The 17,161-nt window shown below is 39.4% G+C and overlaps 1 protein-coding gene across 5 annotated transcripts in view; it reads left to right on the forward strand.

Annotated features, from left to right (window-relative positions):
- The first annotated feature begins 833 nt into the window (after positions 1-833).
- The window catches only part of NAP1L1 (nucleosome assembly protein 1 like 1), a 32,573-nt gene continuing 16,245 nt past the window's right edge, over positions 834-17,161 (forward strand). For 2 of the 5 annotated variants that reach the window (XM_025926818.2, XM_025926819.2), the window contains exons 1-3: positions 834-980; positions 11,629-11,665; positions 16,160-16,245. In XM_025926818.2, coding sequence (XP_025782603.1) covers positions 11,649-11,665; positions 16,160-16,245 — 103 coding nt within the window. In that variant the 5' untranslated portion in view covers positions 834-980; positions 11,629-11,648. The remainder of the gene's footprint in view (positions 981-11,628; positions 11,666-16,159; positions 16,246-17,161) is intronic. The other 3 variants (XM_025926816.2, XM_025926817.2, XM_025926820.2) reach the window with 2 other exon arrangements.

A 17,161-nucleotide genomic window follows, 5' to 3' on the forward strand; every position in this document is an offset into this window, starting at 1 on the left:
AAAATAACGTTTTCGATTATGGAAATACTTTTGACTTCCCCCCTCGAAAGGGTCTGGGGAGCACACTTTTGAGAACCACTGGTTTAAGAGTTAACGTTAGTCAATCCAGCACCAATTGAAAAACAGCCATGATGTTTCACAGGCCTGAGGATTTACATCAAATTTACTTTTTTCAGCAAGATGAAACAACAGTGTCCTCATTATAAAGCATACGGACACGGACAGTAAACAAATAATGCCATTTTCATCCGTCGCAAGAACGAGCTACCTAACGCGCCGCACGTTAGGGAAAAGGATGGAGGGGTAGGGATGAGGAGGCAGCCTCGGAAGCCACTGAGACCCGCCGACTTAGGAGAAGCAAAACGGGCAGAAGACGCCGCCAAGGGGGTCAGGAGGAAAGAACTCTTGTTCTTAGAGGGGGAAAAAAAAAAAAAAAAAAAAAAAAAGAGAGCGGGGAGAGAAAATGGTTGCCGGGGACCGGGGAGGTGCGAGGATCAGGCCGGGCCAGGGGCGGGCGGGCGGCAGCTGGCCCTGCAACGGGCCGAGGAAAGCGAGGCGCGCCAGGGGCTAGCGTGCGGGTCACGGCCCTTCCCAGCAGCCGAAGGCGTTGCGGGTTCTCTCCCAGCGCGGCGGGGAGAAGAGAGAGGGCGCGGCGCGCGGCAGGGGGCGGAGGCGGGCAGCCGGGGACCCCGAGCGAGCCGCGGAGGGTGCGGAGGTCGTCGGGGAAGAAGGACAGATCTGTTGCTAGGCAACCCGTCCTGGGCCCGCCTCCCGCCCGCGTTGCTAAGAGACGGCGAGGCCTGGGGGGGCGGCGGAGCGGGCCCTACGTGCTGACGCTAATTGTATATGAGCGCGAGCGGCGGGCTCTCGGGTCTTTTTTAGCGCCATCTGCTCGCGGCGCCGCCTCCTGCTCCTCCCGCCGCCGCCCTGAGTCACTGCCTGCGCAGCTCCGGCCGCCTGGCTCCCCGTGCTAACCACCGGTAACGGATGGGGGCCTGAAAGGGAAAGGGGGGGCGCAGAAGTGGTCCGGCGGCCTGCGCGGAGGGGAGGGACGCGGAGCCGACAGCGGGGGGCCGCTGGCCTCTGGGGCCTCCCGGGTCGTCCCGTGAGGCCGGAGCCCGAGCGGTCCGCAGAGTTTGGTAGCCCGTAGCCCGCGAGGGCCTCCGGAGCGGCCGGCGCTACGCTCGGGGGCGGCCGGGGAGGCGCGGGGGTCGGTGCGGCCTGGGAAGCCCGAGGGCAGCGCTGGGCTGCGCCGCGGCCCCCTGAGCCCCACCGGCTTCTGCGCGCGGACGGGAGCGAGGCCGCGGTCTCGCTCAGGCGCTCTGAGCGGCGGCCGTGCCGCTGGGGGCCGGGCGACGGCCGGCGGGCCGGCCGGGTTCGAGTGCTGAGCCCACCGCCTCCTCGACTCCCCCGCTTCCTCAAAAATAATCCCCGGAGGGAGGCCGCTGGGGGATGGAAAGAACGGCGGAGGCTGCGAATTCCGATGGGAGGGAGGGGATGTGAAGGGACGAGGCCCGGAGGGGGCGGGGAGGCTGCGAGGCTGCTGGGCTCTCCGCCCACTGGAGGCGGCGACTGTGCTGGGAGGGGAAACCCCGGGCGGCTTCCCTCGACACGTGGCCGCCGCCTGGGCTCGATTGGAGACCCCCGGGTGGCTTGTCCTTAACTTTCCGGAGAGCTGTCGGGAGGTGGTGGGATGTGGGAACTAATAGTGAGTAAATAAGTCCGGCAGCCCTTGGCTTTCAAACTTCTACCTGCTGATCTTTGGTCTTTATCTTTTTATTGGTGTGGTAGGTGATGGATGATGAAGTAGGGCCTCCACTGCTAGGATCTTAAAGAATTAACGCATGTAGAGGGTTCATGGTAGCTGTTATTATCAAAAATTTTGTGTGTGTGTACCTCCAGTACACTTAGAATTTGGATGGGTGTCTTGACCACGGTTTCATATTAGGGGAGAATTTATCCTAATTAATCTAATCCTGTAAACGGTTCTAAGATGGAAATAAACGATTTGGCCTGCACTCTTCTTAATTCTGTTAGGACTTCTTTTGCATTCTTACAAATTAGTTCCTTTATTGAAGTTCCCAAAATAGGTTACTTATCTAGCTGTGTTGTTTTTAAGGTGTATGGGGAGGTGGAGGAAGTATGGGGTGGAAAGGAGGCATTAATGTAAACTTAAATGGGCCAAGTTAGTAGCTTGCTGTCTTGTCTATGCCTCAACTTCCCATAAATGGAGGCAGTGAAAGGAGGCGGGGAATGCGGTCTGTCTGGGAGGTCTAGGCTTTCAGAGCACATAAAGAATGAATCCGGCTCAAGAAGCCCCTAGTTTAGATCCTCACTGCCTGATAAATGATTAGTAACTGGTTCTGTAATGACTGCACTTTAAAAGCTCGTAACACTTTGCCTGGTTTCAGAAGAGCTACAAAACAAAATTTGCTGTTTTTTGAAAATAGTTAGCATCAAAATACCTTTTAAGACTAATATTTAAGTCCTGTTCTCTTGTCAGGTTACATTAACACTCTTGTACTTATTTTACTTAGGAAGTAGTAACATTGTACCTTTGGATAAGGGGGGAAACCTTACCTATAGAGTAACTTGTTTCAAACTATTGGGAGGTAAATAAGCTTTCCAGTTACCATCTGGGACTAAGTCTCATGCTTGTTTGAAGTTGTTCAAATTCATAACAATTTTTTAAAAATTAAGAGTTCAAATTAATGGTCAAAATTAAAATGGGCAATTTACTTCTAGTACGACTGGTCCTTTGGAGGATAGATGGAACTAAACATTTGTTATGAAAGCTTGACTTTATGGATTATCATATCAGGTCAACATTGTGTTAATTTGATAAATGTAATTTTAAATTCCTATCAGTTTGAAAAATGTGTAATTTTATCTGTTGCAAAATACTTATTTTTGATATTGGACTTATTGACAATATTAAGCTAATGCTAAATGTGGCACATGACTGTTCTTGTTCTCTAGAGATTAAAAAAACAACTCAAACCCAACACTTGTCCGGAATTAATTTAACCCAAAATGCTATTGCTCATTATTGTGTCCAGGTAACTGATTGGATTCTCAACTCCCCAGATTACATTAAAAACAGCCCTTTGGGGCGCACCTGGGTGGCTCAGTCGGTTAATTGTCTGACTTTGGCTCAGGTCTCATGATCTCGTGGTTCATGAGTTCAAGCCCTGCGTTGGGCTCTGTACTGACAGCTCAGAGCCTGCAGCCTGCTTCGGATTCTGTGTCTCCATCTCTCTGCGCCTCCCCTGCTCGCACGCTGTCTCCCCCCCCCCCCTCAAAAATAAACATTAAAAAAATGTAAAAAACAGATCTTTTGTAGGAAAAGGGGCTAAAAGAGGCAAAATCTATTTGACTTTAAGGTATGAAGAAGTCAAAATGAACTAAGACTTTGCTCATTTTTTGGTTATAAATTTGAAATGTTAATGAAAATAAGATTAGGATGAATCCTGATCAGTTTTGAAAACTGATGATCAGTCTATTCAGATTCTCAAGTCTGATCAAAGCTGTAATTGTTTTTATTTGATTCCTAGAGTAAATATTTTAGCATCTATGTGGACATAATATCTTAACACATGAGAAAAAGAGTCATAGATATACAATGTTGAATTGTGATGAAGGCTACAAAGAAAAAGTGGGGGACGGTATTTATAACATTCTTTTTATGGAAGACCTGTTTAATAGTAATATTAAACGCCATTTCATACCAATTTCATCTGAATAAGTTCTCCTTGTTGGGCAGAGTAGGGGTTAGAAGGTGAACGTTGTTGCTTTTGCCCATCCTTGTAAGTTATTTAGTACATTGATATGAGACCACTAGATCACATTATTGCACTTGCCATAGAAAGTGGTCCCTGTACTTTTGGTTACCAACACTGCACTTTTACTGCTACACACTTTGATACATTTTTACTTGTTCAGAAATTTTGTACATTTTGACTTTTATTGGGGAAGGGGGCTGTAATTTTGAAGAGCTTATTAATTACATTTAATTACCTATTACGTTTAATTTTCTAAGGTAAAGAGGGTACAGAAGAACACAACAGGGATAAATAATGTAACGGCACAAATTACTCTGTGTATTATTAACTAATTTAATGATCCTAGAGGTAGGTAGTATCAACATTTTAATGTGGAAACTGAAGTACAGAGCAGTCAAAGATCTTATCCAAGGTTACATAACCGAGCAGTGATGACTTATGAGGCTTTTGTATTGGTTTTTAAAGTGGGTTCCCTTGATTTAAACTGTTAGCTATATATCAGCTTGGAATTCATAAAGCACACTTGCTGAAGTTCCACTCTGCTCCAGTAGAAAAGCTACAGTATTTATGGTCATGGAGTCATCCAACATGAAATTTGTTTTCATATAGTAAAGTGATGGCTCCTAAGCTTTTTGTCTGCCGTGTGTGTGTGTGTGTGTGTGTGTGTGTGTGTGTGTGTGTGTGTGTGTGTGTATTTCCCCCCACCATGTAAATAAATTGGTTTCATTAATGCTGGGTGAATTTTTAGCAAGTTTTTAGTCCAGCCCAGGTATGTTTCTCTGCTGTTCGATCAGATGATACTCTAGATAATGAGCTTCCTTGGACAGAAGGTATGCGGTGTTCTCAAATAGAAGTCCTTTTTGCTTGGGTCTCAAAGACAAGTCCGTTCTAAGTCGGCTGTTGACCTCCCGGAATTGAAAAACTGAGCCTAAAGAATATGGTACTCAAACTATAAGATTGTGTTGGAGTCAAATAAAGTTATTGAGCCTCTGGACCACTAAAAATAGTATTAATAGGACAACAGTGTCTTAAATATAGATTTGTTTAAAGTGTATTTGGAGGGAGATGTGAGGTCTCAGGTAAAGGGAAATCTTATCTTTGGGATATTACCAGTTCCCTTCAACTCTTGCTTTCAGACATTTGTAATCTTTAGTGATTGGCTGTTTCCACATGAAGTAGTCATTTTCTGTAAAGGAATAACAACTAGTATATTACTGTATAATCTATGTAACGTAGGCTTTGATAGAGCAGGCACTTTGGTTTTTGGAATAGTGGACTGGGCACGGGTTTCGGGAGTCACATTTGTTGCTGAGCAAGTTGCTTAGTATTCTACCTGCAGGTAAAGGGAAGCCTGTAATCCTTACAGAGTAGGCTTCATAAAGGTTAGCTCTCTTACTGAAAGTAAAGAGGACTTAATTCAGAATCCAGTTTTCTGGAATGGTGAGAAGTTATTTGATAACACGTCTCTGGACGTCTAGCTACTACAAGACCACAAAATAATCAGTGGTCTAATTCACTCACTTGTTTTCCCTCTTTGTTCAGTGGAAGATTTTCTTTGTGTACAAGTTCTCAGGTTAAGATTTGCCTTCAGTCACGATATCATGAGCTATGTCTTTCAATTGAGATCTTCCAAATACTACATATATTGGGTAGTGAATTCATTCAATCTTTTGTTAGAGTGACCTTTTCATTTCTAGTAATGCTATTCCTTGAAGTTTATTTTTCTTGATGTTAATGCAGTGATACCAGCTTCCTTTTGGTTAGGATTATATTTTACTTGGCAACTCTATATCCTATGTTATAGATGTGTTTCTTATAAATGCGATGTAGTTGGATTTTCTTAAATCCTCCCTGACAGTTTTTAATGGGAGTTTTAGTTGATTTACATTGAACATTATTATGATGTTTAGGTTTAAATATTTTTTATGTGCTTTCCGTTTGCCCAGACTATCTTTTTTTTCTTTTAGGTTGGTATAAAAATACACGTATAAATTTAAATTATTTTTCTTCTACTTTGGAAATTGCATGTTTGGTTTCTAATTTTTTGTAAGTCATCCCGGAAATTATAGCATGCCTGCTGAGGGACGTAAGAATACTTTAATCCATTACCCCCACCCTCTCCCCACCCCAACTTAGTGTTGTGATAGTTTTCATTTTTAACACACTAGGCAGTGGTGGTATTTGAAAATGTTTATTTAGATAAATGCAATCATCCTTTTTACTCCTTATTTCTTCTTGCAAATTACATCTGTTTGGGATCACTTGCCTTCTGCCTGAAGAATATACTTAACAGAGTGTTCTTAGTGAAAGTGCTAGAGGTGTTTTTTCCAGAAAGTATCTGTTTCACTTTCATTCTTAGAGGATGTTTTAGTTGGGTATAATATTCTAAGATCCTTGGCTGTTTTCAGCAAATTGAGGATTCTGTTGTCTTTTGGTGTCTATTGAAGAGAAGACAGCTGTCTTTTTGTGGGTTTAAAATTAATCTGAATGTTTTCTCTTTGTGCTTTTGTGGTGACTAAAAGACCCCTTTGTCTTTAATGTCTTGCTTTTTCACGTATCTAAGTGTGGGTTTCTTTTTTATGTATCCTGATTGGGATTTGTAGGGCTGTCTTTGATCAGTTCTGGAAAATTCTTGCCTATTAATTTTTTCAAATGTTTTCTGCATTCTCTTCTCTACTCCTAGAGCTTGTATTAAATATTTGGTAGACTTCATTGTATTCTCAAATATCATTTAACATCAGTATTTTGTATCCTTTAGTGTCTGCCATATTTTGGAAGATTTCTTCTAAGCTTGCTTCCCTCAATTATCTTTCTAGCTTGGTTTTGTCTACTGATAAACCTGTTCCCCCCCTCCCCCCCATTTTTTTCCCCAAGATTTTATTTAAATTCAAGTTAACATATAGTGTAGTGTAGTAGTATTCAGGGGAAGAATTTAGTGATTCATCAGTTATATGTAACACACAGTGCTCCTCACAAGTACCCTCCTTAATGTCCATCACCCATTTAGTTCACTCTCCCTCCAGCAATCCTCAGTTTGTTCCCTATAGTTAAGAGTCTCTTATGGTTTGCCTCCCTCTCCGTTTTTATCTTGTTTTATTTTTCCTTCCCTTCCCCTATGTTTATACTTATTTCTTAAATTCCACATATGAATGAAATCATATAGTATTTTTCTCTGACTGATTTATTTTCCTTAGCATAGTACACTCTAGCTCCATCCACATTGCAAATTGCAAGATTTCATTCTTTTTGATGGCTGAGTAATATTCCATTTTGTGTGTGTGTGTGTGTGTGTGTGTGTGTGTGTACACACCTTCTTTATCCATTTATCAGTCGATGGACATATGGGCTCTTTCCATAATTTGGCTGTTGATAGTGCTGCTGTAAACACTGGGGTGCATGTACCCCTTCAAATCAGTATTTATCCTAGTAGTGCAGTTGCTAGGTGGTAGGGTAGTTCTATTTTTTAACTTTTTGAGAATCCTCCATACTGGTTTCGAAAGTGGCTGTGCCAGTTTGCATTCCCACTAACAGTGCAAGAGGGTTTCCCTTTCTCCTCATCATCACCAGCAATTATTTCCTGAGTTGTTAATTTTAGCCATTCCGACAGGTGTGAGGTGGTATCTCATTGTGGTTTTGATTTGTATTTCTCTGATGATAAGTGATGATAAACCTGTTCGTTTAGTTTGATTTCCATTATTTCTATTTCTAGAAGTTCTATTTAGTTCTTTGCCAAATTTGCCATATCATGTTTAATAGATGGCCGTTCTTTGCAGATACTGAGCCTAGTTATTTGTCTATGATAGTTATAAGTTTGTTTACAGTCCTTTTGACAACATTTAGGTCTTTATAAGGACAGCTTTCTGTTGTATTCTTTTCTCTTGCCCTTACTGCTCTTGAAAACTTGTGTGAATTATTTGAGGTCTAGGATGAAGGTGCCTTTCACTTAACATTTGGATATGTGGGTGCTTAGGAACACTATCAGGCAGAGACCGCTTTAAGCTCAGGGCTTGAGGTTTTGGGACCACACTGATAAAGTGAATCTGGGCTTTTGTCCAAGAGAACTGGTTTATTATCCCTGATAATGCAGCACTTTTGGGCATCTGCTTGATATGGAGGGTTACTATAAAGATTTCTTCCCATCTTGAATAGGTCTAGGGCTTTTGATTTCACCTGTCAGTAGTTAAAACTGAAATTCAGATTTGAGATTGGCATTTGTTCTCAGGGTCTTTTTCTGATTATCATTTTGCTTTTAGTTTGGGGTTAGTAATTCCTTGCTGTCTTATTGGAATTTTCCTTGATTTTAAGATTTCAATAGATACTTATTCTGTACTTTCAATTATTTTTTATTGGTAGAGTTGGTCTGCAAAATATAGCTTGTCACTACTAGAAATGGAAATTCTTCAGATCTTTTAGAGAGCAATTTTATGTCTGATAAATAAAATTCTCATTGATTATTTAATATTGAGTGCAGTGAAAAAACTAATGTAGGTATTGACTGAAACCTGTGTTCTTCAATGTGATCTGATTATATGAGAACCACCTGCCTCAGAAGCTGGGTTTCTTGTTTATAATGCAGATTTTTGGGTCCAAGGTCTCAGACCTGTTGGTTCAGAATCTGGGCATGGGAATCAATCTTTTTTCTTTTAAATGAACTTATTTGTAATTTTAGATTTACAAAAAAGTTGTAGAGATACTCCCGAGAGTTCCTGTATGCCCCTTACCCAGTTTTCCTTAATGTTAACATCTTATGTTACCACGGTGCATTCACTGGTCAGTCTGTACATTTTAACAATCATCTCCGCAGTTAATTTTGCAGAATACTGACCCTGTGCTAAGATAATTAAAACTGGACAGAATTCAAAAGTAGCTTGTGTTTATTGAGTGTTTAGTGGATACCAAACACAAGTCATTTATGAATTTGCATCTTGATAAGAGCAGTTCAGTGAAGGAACAATTTTTTTTTCCTATTTTTTTGGAGATGGTGAATAAGACCAGAAGTTGTTTGCCTGAGCTAGATTTTCACGAAGCTGGTGTCAACCCAAATGGTCTGAGTACAAAATTAGGCCTGCTTTAAAAAACAAGAATGTGTACAACCAAGAAATCTAATTTAGCTAGAGTGGGCAGATTGGAGAAGGCCTCTCCGAAGAAGTAAATGCCATCCTGTTCTGTCTTTTTTTTTTTTTTTTTTTTTTTAATTTTTTTTTTTTTTTTTAACGTTTATTTATTTTTGGGACAGAGAGAGACAGAGCATGAACGGGGGAGGGACAGAGAGAGAGGGAGACACAGAATCGGAAACAGGCTCCAGGCTCTGAGCCATCAGCCCAGAGCCCGACGCGGGGCTCGAACTCACGGACCGCGAGATCGTGACCTGGCTGAAGTCAGACGCTTAACCGACTGCGCCACCCAGGCGCCCCCATCCTGTTCTGTCTTGAATCATCTTTAATAAAGAATCAAAAGAATTTCATTTTAAGAGTTACAATTCTAAATGTAACTCCACAAAGCAGTGTAGCCATTCTTCTGAGTACATGTTAAAATGTTACACAAATTTGAATTTAGAAGTTTTGAGGAGTTTCATATTCTTGGTAATTGCTGGATTTATTAGGCTATATATTCAACCCAGCAAGTTCAAAAATTTTAGCAAAATGTATTTGTATATGGGAAAAGCAAGTAATGGAGAATGAAACATAAGTTCTCATTTTCTCCTGGTCTTAATAGGTAACTACTCTTAGGTTTCTGGTAGATCTTTACAGAAATGTTTTATTCATAAACTATGTGCAAGAGTATGCATATTCATATAAATACATGTGCGGGCGCGCGCGCACACACACACACACACACACTCTCCTGTCCAGGTTGGATTTTGCCATACACCCTATGCTCTTTCCATATCAGCTCATATCTGCTTCAGTTTGGCTGCAGAGCGTTTCATTGTATGCACATTCCATGCTAATACTAAGTTTATTTTTGATGAGGTAAGTGATTGCAGCTGCTGTGCCTGTAAGCTGTATGTGCTTGCTGTCTTGAAGGATGCAGTGACTGGCAAAAGCACATATAATCCCTTAAATGCGAATCTTGTGCTCTGGTTAGTTGGGAGAGATAGACGTTAGTCAAATAATAACACTAATCTGTAATTACAAACGAGACATTTTATTTAAAAAAAAATTATTTTTTAATGTTTATTATTGAGAAACTGAGGGAGACAGAGCATGAGCATGGGAGGGGCAGAGAGAAGGGAGACATAGAATCTGAAGCAGGCTCCAGGCTCTGAGCTGTCAGCACAGACACGGGGCTCGAACTCACAAACCGTGAGATCATAACCTGAGCCAAAGTTGGATGCCACCCAGGCGCTCCAAGGCATTTTATGATGGAAAGAAATAGAGCTTTATAGGAGTTTGTACAACCAAGAAATTATTTAGCCAGAATGTACAGGTTGGAGAAGTCTCTCTGAAGCATTAAACTTTGAGCTAAGAGCCAAAGGATGTGTTAACCGAAGTTGTGGAAGAACCTTCTAGGCCAGCATGAAAAGCACAGGCCCTTAGGTTCATAGGTTTTTTTTTCATGTTAGGGTCTCAAATTAAGGCTGGAGATGGATATTTTAAGGTTTTTTATATTCCTATGGCCAAATTACTCTCCAGAAAGAAAATAGTTCATGGTAACACTAGCCACATTTAAGAATGCATATTCACAGGGCTCCTGAGTGGCTCAGTTGGTTAAGCCTCCAGTTCAGGTCATGAACTTGTGGTTCATGAGTTTGAGCCTGGTGTCTCTCTCGCTCGCTTGCTCGTTTGCTCTCTCAAAAATAAACATAAAAAAATGCATATATTCGCCACCATTTTCCCTGCATTAAAAGAAAATCTTTGCTGATTTGATAGACAAACTAGAATCCCACTTGTATTTCTTTGACTAATATTCTATATTTTTCTTTTTGAATTAGTATTTCTTCATTATTGTTTGCTAAGTATTTTGTTAATGTTGGCTAATTACCCAGCATCACTAGAGAAATATATTAATGCTAGTAGAAATTATTTAAAACAAAAACTAGAGTAGGATACATTATTAGGAAGAAATATTTTCTTCATAACTTGTTTAAAGTCTGAATATTAGATCAGTAATAATACTCCAGATATTAAGACTTGACTGCTAAAATCAATAACTCTTCTTAACTCTGTAAGTAATAAGCATATAAAACATGCTGATATGAGGAATCATGTCTTGTAGCATTTTGAGAGTTAAAGTCTGTGGTTTGATTTTTAAAAGATTAAAAACTTGATTTTAATGTGGGATCCTAAGCTTGGTTTAGATTATTTTTTTGTAATTTGTGCATTACCTCTGGCATTCAGCCATTTTTCTGCCTGAATATAACACATTTTACCTTAAGTTTTATTTTTCTAAAACCCATATTCTCTAAGTTAATACAGTACTTATCTATAGTAAGAAAGAATTTAGGATATGCCCTGATTAGTTCTAACAGTGTTGACATCAGGTAACCAAGAGTTTGTTGACAATATGCCAGCATATCCAGGATAGCCTTGGGGGTATGGTGGTTACCAGTGATAAGACATGAGGTGCATTTGAAGGGATGGGAAAGGTTTACTTAATATAGGTTGGGACTCAGGGCTTTATAACTGCCATTAAGTTGTTTAAAGGGCTGACATTTGATACAAGAATTATTAAACTTTTAAAAGAGATCTCCAGGAGGGCATAATTAGTACAATAGGTGGTGGCAGATTTTGGCATATGTGTGTGTGTGTGTGTGTGTGTGTGTGTGTGTGTGTGTGTGTGTGTGTGTGTGTGTATATATATATTTTGTTGTTGGTATTGTTAACATTGACCTTTCTCTCCATAGATACTTGGAGTTCTTACAACATGGCAGACATTGACAAGTAAGTGCCAGATAATTGGTTTTTTGTTTTTTTTCTCCTTTTCCAGAGATAGGCTTCACTTTGTACTGTGGTATGGTTAACAGCAGTATTAATAACGTTATGCAAATGTATGGTAATATCTGCTATTATAAAAGTGGGGTATGGCATATCTAAGACAAAATAGAGTATATATAATCATTGTCATAAATACGGTAAACCATTTGCTAGTGTTTATTCTTAGGAAAGTGCTGAGCACAATAATGAATCAGAAATACTTACGAAATTCATTTTTACCATGCATGTATTTCCCAGAGATTTTACTTTACAGTGTAATGTATCCTACATACAAGATAAAAAGTTTATAAAATGTATGCATAGAGTTTAAGAATAATAGGATATTTACATTCAAGTTTTTAAAAGTACAACATTACTATTAGAAGAAACCCAGTATCCATCTTCTCAATTGCATCCTCCCACCTTTCCAGACATGTAAATACTGTCTTGGCTTTTGTCTAATTCATTTCTTTGTTTTTCTTTAGATTTTTAACACCTATGCATTCTTAACCAGTTTAATTTTTAACACCTACACGTTCTTAATCAGTGTTTAATTTTGAAAATCTGAAAAGCAGTCACAAACTTAGCTGCAAGAGAAAAGCAATATTACTACTACTAGTTGAAGTTTCCAAGGTAGGAAAACAAAAAGCAAAAAGATTATCTGGGTCATACTCTGGCTTCAAGTTTCCTCAAGACTTCATTGGGCAAGGCCGTTCACTCTAGAAACAGGTTTAATGAAGTTGGCTTCTGGCAGGGTTCTAGTGTGGATGGGTATCTTGAAGAAATATGGTAAGGGAGAATGGGTGAACTGCACTATTTGTTGCTTATGATTTCCCATAACTTAGCAATGGATTAAAACTGTACACTTCTGGATGGAGGACATATGCTATGATGATATATCCACAAGGTGCAGGCAGCAGATCATGGAGGTAGGAAGGCAGAAAATTTAGCACAAGGGCATCAGATTCAAGTACATTTAAGAATCTGGCCAGTCCTTCCACACATAAAAAGAATGGCAGCAGGTATTTTAGTGATAATGGCTTTCAAAGTGATTGCCCTCCTGTATTGCCCTGCTCCAATTTGAATTGCTTAACCTTGGTTATACAGTTGTCATTGTGGATCTATTTTATTATCTTCCTGGGGTTTTGTTCCTTTCCTTTGGTTCCTTCTCTCAGGTTTGCTGTTTGCTGTATCCCATGTTGTTTTCTTTTGGTTCTTTAGTACTTTCTTGGACAAGTACAAAGGAAGTAAATTATTTTGAGATCTGACATGACTGAAAATAACTATTTTATCCTTACGTTTGATAGTTTGAGTATAGAATTCTGATTTGAGAATCCTGTTTCTTCAGAAATTTGAAGGCATTGCTCCATTGTTACTTTGCTTCCAGTATTGCTGTGTTGAAGTTCAAAGTCAATTCTTGATCATTGTAATGTGACACTTTTTGTCTTAAATATATACATATATATTTATTTCTGGAAGCTACGCTGGCTTCAGAGTTCTGAAATTTTCAGATTGTTATATCTATTTTTTTAATTTCTCGTGTTAGGCATTCACTGGTGGACCCTTTCAGTCTGGCAACTTGATGGCTTTCAGTTCTGGGGAATATTCTCGACTTACTTTGTTGATTGTCTTGTTTCTGTTTTCTCTTTCTGGAGCTTCTATTATGTTGTATTGTTGAACTGCTTCTTCTAATTATCTTTTGTCTTATTTTCCATCTTTATCTCTTTGCTCTTCTTTCTGGGCAAAGCTGAAGAAACTTTATCTTTCAACTCTTGAATTGAGTTTCTAAATTTCTGTTATTTTAGTTTTCAGGAGTGTCTTTGCTCTCTGTTCCTGTTTTTATAGCATCTTGTTCCTATTTCATTGATTGTAATATCTTTTTTCTGGATTGTCATATCTTTTCTCTGGATGTTTTTCCTCTTTATAGTATGTTTACTCCTAAATTTTTCTTTCCCCTATTTGTTTTTGTCTCCATGTTAGAGCCTTTCTCAAATAGGAGATAATACTTGATTGTCTGCTAAGACTGGGGTGGGGAGAACATGCAATTGAGGGAGGTTTAAAAAAAAGTTGTTTGGAAAATTTGACTCTTGGCGTGGGGGAGGCTTTTAATTTAGATTGTAATGTAAGATCATCAGGGTAGGCGTTTGTTGTAAGAATCCGCATTATCAGGATGATGTGTTTTTGTTTTTTTGTTTTTTTTTTTATTTCTGGGCTGGTCAGATACCCCAGTGAAGAGTGTCTGGGTAAAGATTTGGCTTTCAGTGTTGTGGAACCCAAATTAGGGAAAGGTTGCTAGGGAAGGGTTGCTACATTCAGCATTCTAGAGTGATACAGTCCTATATCTGAGATACTCTTAGCTGTACCTGTGGTTTTGGAGGCTGAGCTCTCAGCTTAACCCTTTCCAGAGAAGAAACTGCCATGCTTCTGCTAGATAGAAGGGGAGGATCTGGGGATTTAATTACTTACCTGTTTTTGTTTAGTTCTCCCTATTTTCTCCACTGTCAGTCTCCCAGCTCTAGTTCTAGAAGTGTCCTTTTTAAGATTCTGTGTTTGGGCTGGTTTTCAGCTTTTCCTATTGCTAACTTAAGGATTTCATTTCTCAGTGAAGTTGCTGCTCTTGTCTCCTTGTCCTTCAATGTATTTTTTTGTTTTAAAACCCCTTTATCATAATTGTAGTAGGGATTTGGGGAGGATTAAGATCAGAGGAGTATGTGCAATCTGCCATCTTAACCTTGCAACCCTCATTCTGTTTTAAACTTAAAAAAAAAAAAAAAGAAATTGGTTGTGACAGCTTGATACCCCACCATCCCCTTATTTAATTTTGGATGCTTGTGAGCCCTAGGAGGATGGGAGGAAAGGAGAATTAAAGCAGGCGTCAGCAAACTTTCTCTGCAAAGGACCTAATTTATAAATATTTAGGCCCCTTGGGCCATATGGTCTAGTTGTAGTTACTCAACTCTGCTGTTGTAGCGTGAAAGCAGCCATAGACCATGCGTAAACGAATTAATGTGGTTGTGTTCTGGTAACGTTTTATTTACAAAAATAATGGGCTGTATTTGACCCATGTTTGTGGACCCCTGGTTTAAAGCCTTAAAATGTAGATGTTCAGTAAATTAATAAAATCACACTGGAGGAATAGTTTTGTGGTCTTTAGTGATCTTAAGTCTGAGTATGTTGAAGTTTATAATAAAAGATAATTTCAGAATAATCTGTATAATTTCAGAATAATCTGTATATTTGATGAGAAGGCTGGAATTTTTTCCTTAGTTACAGGAACATAAATCTTGCTGGCAGAACACAGTTGACCTTTTCTATATTTGTCTCTATATGAAAATTAATTTTCCAAATGCTGTTTCTAAACATGAAAGTAACTAAATCTCTAAACCAGATATTAAAATGTAAAATCACACAAGGAATTATATGAAGACCTATACATTAACTTAGATATCCTTATTTCCCTTTTTAATTCCTGTTGAAATTGCATGTTCAAAAACTAGGTTTTTAAGATGAAATGGGGAGAATTTTATCTTCCTACTTTTTCCTTTTCTTTCAATGGTGCCATCCTCCTGGCTTTGCTCCAAGCATGCAGTAGACTCTGGTCTTCTCTTTAACTTTTTGCCCATCTCTACTGTGAAGTAAAGAAAAAGGAGGAAAGTCCAAAGATAATGAGTACAGGCTGATGGGATTGCTCCATAGCCGTCAAGGATCCACTTCCTTATTCTTCTAAATTCCCTCATTCTGTTGACTTTTATTCTCTCTCTAGGATGCCTCATGGTCCAACATGGCTGTTGGAACTCTAGTCATCACATCCCTATTCTAGGGAGGCAGCAAGATGAGGCCTCCCAGCTGTCTACCATCCTATGTAGGAGGCTTACTTAAAGTTCTATACAACTTTTTAACTCATTGCCCAAACAGAGCCACATAACCCACCTAGCTAAGAGGTAGGCTGAGAAATGTAGGATTTTAAAGCTTGGTGTATTGCCGTGTCCTATAAAATCAGGGTGCTGTTATTCAGTGATATCAGTGGATATTGGGTAGAGAGCACATACTTCCTGACCTCTCATTGCCTGTACCAAAACCTACTAAACCACCTTTTTAAAGCTTGAAATAGAGGGATGCCTCGCTGGCCCAGTTGGTAGAGCATGCGACTTTTGATCTCAGGTTGTGAGTTCGAACCCCAGGATGGGTGTAGAGATTACTTAAAAGTAAAATCTTAAAAAAAAGTGTGCAATACAAACTTTATATTTGACCATGTGCTTTTAAATGAAATTTTATGTACTTCCAGTTTGTGCTTGTTTACATATGAAGTTAGAGAACTGAATTACCTTTTGAATTTCCTATTTCATATTTTTGAAAGAGGCATATTAACCTAGAAAATAAATTGAAGTTTTTCTATAATTTTTTATTTATTTTTTGGTAATTGGTACATTTGAACCTTGGTGTGATACTATGATATTGTAGCAAAGAACAGTCTGAACTTGATCAAGATTTGGATGATGTTGAAGAAGTAGAAGAAGAAGAAACTGGTGAAGAAACAAAAATCAAAGGTATTATTTTAAATTACTTCAGGAGCCAGTGATTGCTGGCACATGTCTTCTAGAGGGTACTAACAAATACTGTTCCCTTTTGGATCCTTGTTTGCCTTACCCACATAGCCCATACCTCTAGTTCAATAACAGTTTGTATGTGTATATTCGGGTGGGGAAGAAAGGAGGGGAAGAGAGGGGTTGAGATGGAATGGTAGTAAGGGAGGGGAAGGTATAGATACAGTTAGTGACCCATCAGAAGTCACTCTGTGTACCCTCTTGCTGCTGCAGTGACATGGCCTAACTGTGTCAGACAGCTGCCCAGGAGTTTTGTCTGAATTTAGAAATGTTACAGGTTGTTTTTGGTGGTACTTCTAAAAAAACAACACTAGCTTAGAGTGATTTGAAAATGTTCAGTATTTAATAGTAGAAAACCTATAGTTGTATGTCAGTCTTTTTTAAACCCATTTCAACCAAACAACCAAAAAAGAGATAAGTATTAAATGTAAACAAAAATCAATCACAGTTTTCTTGAGCAAGTAATTCTAGAAGGAAGAGGAGTAGCAATGGTAGCGGAGGTTATGCCTGCAGGTTATGCCCTGTGGGTATGGGCCAAGAATATTGAAGTACCAGATGACTCAACTTTTCATTGTTAAGCCAGATGGAGGTTAATTGTGAAAAGACCACTGCACGTTAGTTTCAGCTTTCATCTTACAACATTTTCTCGAAAGATATATAGGTCTGTATCCTTAGTGGCCCGTATTGACATTTCTAAAGGCATGTTGGTTATCACAACTGGACATCATCCAATAATCAAATTAGTATTAGGAATTGACCTTTAAAAACACAACTGGGAAGGCTAATATCAATTTTGTGTAATGTCTGTTTATGAAGAAGAGAGGATATAGCAAAATAACTTGTTTCACCTAAATCTGGT

Source organism: Puma concolor, chromosome B4, assembly GCF_028749965.1.
Source record: "Puma concolor isolate L17-30 chromosome B4, mPumCon1.1.hap2, whole genome shotgun sequence".
NCBI lineage: Eukaryota > Metazoa > Chordata > Mammalia > Carnivora > Felidae > Puma > Puma concolor.